This window comes from Solanum stenotomum, chromosome 6 (assembly GCF_019186545.1).
Source record: "Solanum stenotomum isolate F172 chromosome 6, ASM1918654v1, whole genome shotgun sequence".
NCBI lineage: Eukaryota > Viridiplantae > Streptophyta > Magnoliopsida > Solanales > Solanaceae > Solanum > Solanum stenotomum.
The window spans coordinates 38,221,709-38,228,138 of record NC_064287.1 but is presented as its reverse complement, the minus strand read 5'-3'; the positions used below and the strand labels follow the sequence as shown (position 1 = coordinate 38,228,138).

Below are 6,430 nucleotides of genomic sequence, written 5' to 3'. Positions count from 1 at the left end.
TCCTTTACATTATCAAAAAAGAATTGATATAGTTCTCATTCAACAAATTCAATTGATTAATTATTTTTTTTAGAGAAGGCGAAATTTGATTAATTGATCAGAGGAAAGAATCAAATAAAATTTTAAAGTAAACATACTAAACTAGTAGAAAAGAAAGCACAATTAAATTTTGAATTTTGCTTTTCAAGACTTTCTCCAGCTTTTAGCCTTTAACCTAAAACCAAGAGACAAATTTCTACTTCCAATATATTTGTTGTATAGTTGGTTCTTAACCAAATCTCTCATCATCTAATTTTTTAGGTCTAAAGAAAATGACACATTTTTCTAACCTCATAAATATCTACATAATTTATTTTAAACCACAAATTTAAAAAAAAACTCTCTTTATCTTAAAATCGGCTTAAATCAAAATAACTCACATAAATTACTACAGATAAAGTATTATTTTTGTTTAAAGCAAGCAAAAATGAATAGCTGTAAAATGTATAGGCCCACATTTCATGTAAATTTAAAGAGAAGTTGAATGAGGAATAGAGATATCATTTGGTCGGGAGGCAAGCATAAAGAGAACCCATCATCATATTCCTCATTCATTTTCTATTCTTTTTTCCAACCATACTCTAAATTAATACTCCTATTAATATTTTTTTTAAAAAATATTAAAAAAACAAAAAAAAAACTTCAGAATAATTTGCTTTTCTCCTTTTTCCTCTTCATACATCCCAATTTTTTTTTTACTTGTTCTATACAAAAATAAAGACCATAATTATATTCCCAAAAACGGCCACTACTAACTTGGCCCTTCTTCCTTTTTTTTTTTTTTTTTTTTACCTGCCAGTGAATTTTTGAGACTCACGTGCCGTTACCGTCACCTTCACAGTCAAGCACACTGTTACTCTCACCGTTTAACTTTCCACCATATTCTGATCCTCCTCACCCATTTCGCCGTCACCGTTACCGTTACCGTCATTTTCTCCGTCTTCGTCAATCCATCTCTCTACCGGTGTACACTCTGCTTTATGACGCATCTTCCAATCAAGCGCCTGGCAAGCGCGTGAGCAATAGTTAACTGTACCACAAACAGAGCATCGACGGAATTCATGCCTCCTACTTTCGGGTCTTCCACAACCCGCATGTGAACAAAGGCGGAGCCCCGAACCCGGGACTCCGCCTTTTGAAGAATTCAAAAACCATTCAGTTAAAAATTGATTAGCCGGGTGGGCTTCCGGGGCAGGAACATTACACCCGAAATCACTCAGTAACGGGCACCCGCTACCTGCTCCGTGCCGGTGATGAGGCAGTGGGTTCCACGTCAGCCACCCGCCGGCGGTCAGAGCTGAAGGTGTCATCGATAAAACGGCAGCAAGCTCACGCGCGTTGGCTTGGACGAGGAATCGCCGACCTTCCGCGATGTTTTGCTTCACGCCGTACCCATCTTGAAGACAGTGACCAAGCTCTCTCAAAGCATCGATGTGGCCTAAGAAGGCGGCGCGTGCACACAGAGCAACTCCGGCGCGGAGGTCCTTGTCGTTCTTCGAACCACCGCTGCCGTTGAACTGGATAACGGCCAGAGAGTAGAGCGACGGCGCGTGAGAGCTAATCGCCGCCTTCGCCATCAAGGACGCGCCGCTTCCTCGATTTTCCAAACAGTAGAATCGAATCTGTGTCCAACAATAAAAAATCGCACTTAACATATATACATATATATATATATATATATAATTAATTTTAATTCCCCATTAATAAAATTAATTGTTATTAATACTCACCATGCCAAGGGTGTAACAAGCTTCAACATTTCCGGCGTCGGCGCATTGTTTGAGAAAGCGTTGAGCAGATTCCGACCAGTTTTGTGCTTTCACGGTTAACATTTTCTGAGAAGCTTTTGATAATACAAGCGAATGATGACCTAACCCATTTAGTCTTTTGCATCTGCATATCAAAAAAAAAAAACATAGCCCCATTAGATACAGATTTTTTTAGTTTAGTTTTGATAAAAAGAGGATCGGAACCTACGTAATCAAAACGTTAACGAAATCAGCCGGCGAAGCAGCAGAAGAAGTGAGTTTGCAGAGAATAGAGACGACGAGATCATCCGGCAAAGAATCAAAAAGATCAGGATGATGACCAGTAAACTCCGGCGAAAGTTTAGATCTTTTCCGACGGTCTCCGATGCCAGAAAAATCATTTCTTTTCCTCTTAACAATTTTGTTTTCTATACACATGTTTACTTTTGGATTTGGATAACAAAGCCCTCTCCTTGTTCTCATTCCTTTATACACACAAACAAAGATAGATAGAGAGAGTAAAGAAAAGAAGGGTAAAGTAAAACAAACAAACACCAACGACGACAAAAGCCGAATGCTCTGTGTATATATATAAAAACTCAGGACCCAGGCGCAGGATTAGAGATCAGATGAAATGACTTAAATACCCCTTCAAATTGGTCTCTACCTTTGAAGATAATAAAAAGTTGGTCAAACGGCGCTGACCAGATCCGTCGTCGAGGACACTTGCTTTAATTTTTTATTTATTTATTTGCTGCATACGCCAAAAAGGTTTAAAAAAGTAAAATAAAACTCATTTTTTCACAAAAAGAGAAACAAAGTAATTAGATGTATATAATTACAAACAAAAGAATTAATTTTGTGCTATATCTTTTTTCTAACAAACTGATTAATCGTAATAATAATATGGTATGTATATACAAGTGGAGGAACTAATGTTGTTTAAGTAGAGATTCGAGGTAGTTGTTATTTCTGTTTGTTGGTTTTAATTTCTATGGGGTTTGTTTTAAAAGTAGTTAATTTTGTTGTGATTAACTTAAATAGGCAACTAATTACGGTTTGTTTTAATTTCTACGTTCTTTGTTTTAAAAGTGGTTAATTTTGTTGTGATTAAATTAAATACTATTTTATAAGGAATAGTGTATTTGTGGTAAAGTAGAAATTGAGGAATACGTATGGTAGATGAGAGAGGGGAAACATTTGTAACAAAATTCAGGTAGCAAATTTTGGGGACTGAACGACCCATCCACTTTAAAGGTCAAAGGGGTGATTTCAGCAATTGCAGGACTTTTTTACTGCTATTTTGTTTTTACTTGCATTCTCAGTTTACGTTACACATACTATTCATTTGTTTTTCATGAATTTTAAGATATACTAAATGGGATAGTTGATTAGGGTTATGTAAAAGTATTAAAATATAAAATTTAACCTGAATGCAGGAGATAACAAGCTTAAGAAATCTAATAGTTTATGTATTTCAGGTTTCTAGAGATTAAAACCTTTATGGTTTTCTACTCTGTTTGAATTTTTAAAATTCATTCGATTAACGATTAAAAGAACATAAAAACTTCATCGTTAAATCAGAAACAGGTTGTGTAAGGATTTATTTTTTACTGTTAGTAGTTCACATACTAAAATTGTATGTCATTTGTGACAGAAAAATGACAAATTCAAGTCAAGTAAATGTTGGAAGAGTGAGTGCTGCAACAACATCGGTTGCACACAATCGTTCAATTGTTGCTCTTGCACCGGCTAAGAAACATGTAAAGTTTTCTGGAGTCGACTTCAAGAGATGGCAGCAGAAGATGCTCTTCTATCTGACTACGTTGAGTCTGCAGAGATTCATTAATGAGAACATTCTTGTTTTGTCGGATGAAACTCCGGCCGAAGCACGATTCTTGCTGACAGAAGCATGGACGCAATCAGATTTTTTGTGTAAAAACTATATTCTGGGTGGCCTACAAGATGATCTGTACAATGTGTACACTAGTCTCAAGACCTCAAAAGAACTTTGGAATGCTTTAGAAAAGAAGTACTAAACAAAGGATGTCGAAATGAAGAAGTTCATTGTGGCAAAATTTTTGGACTATAAGATGATAGACAGTAAGACCGTCGTCACCCAAGTTCAAGAGCTACAGGTCATAATCCATGATCTCCTTGCGGAAGGTATAAATTTATTTAATGCCTATATTGAACATATTAAGTCTATTCTTAATGCTCACATAATATTTAATGTAGGATTGATTGTAAATGATGTTTTTCAAGTGGCGGCCATTATTGAGAAGTTACCTCTGTTGTAGAATGACTTCAAAAACTACTTGAAACATAAACGCAAGGAGATAACTGTTGAAGATCTCATGGTAAGGCTGAGAATCGAAGAGGATAACAAGACCGTAGAAAAGAGGTCACGTGGTAATTCAGCAATATTGTTGAAGAAAATTCCACAAAATCAAAGAAAAGAAAGAAAGCATCTGGTCCAAAGAGCAATCCTCCTAAGAAGAAATTCAATGGAAACTGCTTCAATTGTGGCAAACGTGGTCATAGGGTTACTGAATGTCGGGGTCCCAAGAAGGACAAGAAGAAGGATCAAGCAAATTTGGTTGAATCCAAAGAAGAGATGGATGATCTCTGTGCAATGCTTTCAGAATGCAACTTAGTTGGAAATTCAAGAGAATGTTGGATAGATTTTGGTGCCTCATGCCATGTTTGTGCCAACAAAGAATTATTTGCATCATATACTCCAACACCAGTAGACAAGAAGTTATTTATGGCGAACTTCGTTGCTGCAAAGGTTGAAGGAACTGGCAAGATCCACTTAAAAATGACGGTGGTGACTTTGAACAGGGTCTTGTATGTTCCAGAATTGTGAAAGAACTTAGTTTCTATACCAGTTCTTATCAAGAATGGATTCAAATGTGTATTTGTTTCTGATAAAGTTATAGTAAGTAAGAATGAGATGTATGTAGAAAAAGGTTACCTCACTGAGGGCCTTTTCAAACTCAATGCAGTTGATATGAATAAAGATTCTGCTTCTTCTTACTTGTTTGAGTCTAAATGTTTATGGCATGAACGTTTGGGACAAATTAATAACAAAACCTTGCGAAAATTGATTAACTTAAATGTTTTGCCTAAATTTGAGTGAAATAAATCAAAATGTCAAGTTTGCGTTGAATCTAAGTATGTTAAGCATCCTTATAAATCTATTGAAAGGAATTCATATCCCTTAGAACTGATTCACACTGACATTTGTGACATGAAGTCAACACCATCACATGGTGGGAAAAAGTATTTCATAACTTTTATTGACGATTGCACTAGTTATTGTTATGTTTATTTGCTAAATGGTAAAGATGAAGCAATAGATGCGTTTAGGCAATATAAAACTGAAGTTGAAAATCAGTTGGATAAAAATATCAAAATGATCAGAAGTGATAGAGGTGGAGAATATGAATCCCCATTTGCAGAAATATGTTTGAAAAATTAAATTATCCATCAAACTACTACTTCTTACTCTTCTCAATCTAATGGAATTGCGTAAAGGAAACACCAAACTTTATAGGAAATGATGAATGTCTTACTTATAAGTTCAGGTTTACCACAAAACTTGTGGGGGGAAGCTCTCCTTATAGCAAATTGAATACTCAATCGTGTGCCTCATAGCAAGACACATGTTATTTAATATGAGAAATGGAAAGGTAGAAAACCCAACATGAAATATTTCAAAGTATGGGGGTGTCTAGCCAAAGTCCAGGTTCTTATACCTAAAAGGGTGAAAATAGGACCTAAGACTGTGGATTGCATATTCATTGGATATGCCACAAATAGTAAGGTATGTCGATTTTTGGTTCCTAAGTCCGAACATCCGGGTATTCATGACAATATGGTAATGGAATCAGATAATGCTTAATTCTTTAAACATACATATCCGTATCAAACTAGACTTGAGTCATCTAGTGGGGGGTCTAAACGACCTCGAGAAGAACCAAAAGAGAATGAACCTAATGAAGAGAGTCTAAGGCGCAATAAACGTCAAAGGACAATTACTTCATTTGGATCTGATTTTGTAACATTCCTTCTTGAAAGTCAGCCTCAAACATTCAAAGAAGTTATGTTGTCTAGCGACTCAACCTCTTGGAAAGAGGCTGTCAATAGTAAGATTGAATTAATCTTAAGCAATTATACCTGGGAGTTGGTTGATCTTCATCCAGGAAACAAACCCTTGGGTTCGAAATGGATCTTCGAAAAGAAGATGAAAGATGATGGAACTATTGACAAATATAAAGCAAGACTTGTTGTCAAAGGCTTTAAACAGAAAGAAGGTCTTGATTATTTTGACACATACTCGCCAGTGATTAGGATTACATCAATTCTAATGTTAATTGCCCTAGCTACAGTATACGATCTTGAAATCCATCAAATGGATGTGAAAACCACATTCTTAAATGGAGAGCTGGAAGAAGAGATTTACATGGAACAACCTGAGGGTTTCGTAGTTTTCGGTAAAGAAAAGAAAGTATGCAAACTTGTTAAGTCACTTTATGGACTGAAACAAGCACCGAAACAATGGCATGCAAAGTTTGATCAAATCATGCTGGCAAATGGGTTTAAGATCAATGAATGTGATAAATGTGTCTACATTAAAG

At 35.8% G+C, this 6,430-nt stretch overlaps 1 protein-coding gene across 1 annotated transcript; it reads right to left on the bottom strand.

Annotated features, from left to right (window-relative positions):
• Nucleotides 1-682: 682 nt before the first annotated feature.
• LOC125869039 (F-box protein At1g67340) lies at nucleotides 683-2,343 on the bottom strand. The gene is made up of 3 exons (XM_049549596.1): nucleotides 2,017-2,343; nucleotides 1,770-1,932; nucleotides 683-1,661 (listed from the first exon to the last, which is right to left on the bottom strand). The coding sequence occupies exons 1-3, from the start codon at nucleotides 2,268-2,270 to the stop codon at nucleotides 906-908; spliced, it is 1,173 nt and encodes a 390-aa protein (XP_049405553.1). The 5' UTR covers nucleotides 2,271-2,343; the 3' UTR covers nucleotides 683-905.
• Between the last annotated feature and the right edge of the window lie 4,087 nt (nucleotides 2,344-6,430).

Bases quoted from the DNA above. Each gene is read 5' to 3' on its own strand.
- LOC125869039 (XM_049549596.1), bottom strand. From the start codon at position 2,270: ATGAGAACAAGGAGAGGGCTTTGTTATCCAAATCCAAAAGTAAACATG. The intron at 1,933-2,016 runs GTAGGTTCCGAT...TTTGATATGCAG, and splicing joins TTCGTTAACGTTTTGATTAC to ATGCAAAAGACTAAATGGGT. The intron at 1,662-1,769 runs GTGAGTATTAAT...TGTTGGACACAG, and splicing joins CTTGTTACACCCTTGGCATG to ATTCGATTCTACTGTTTGGA.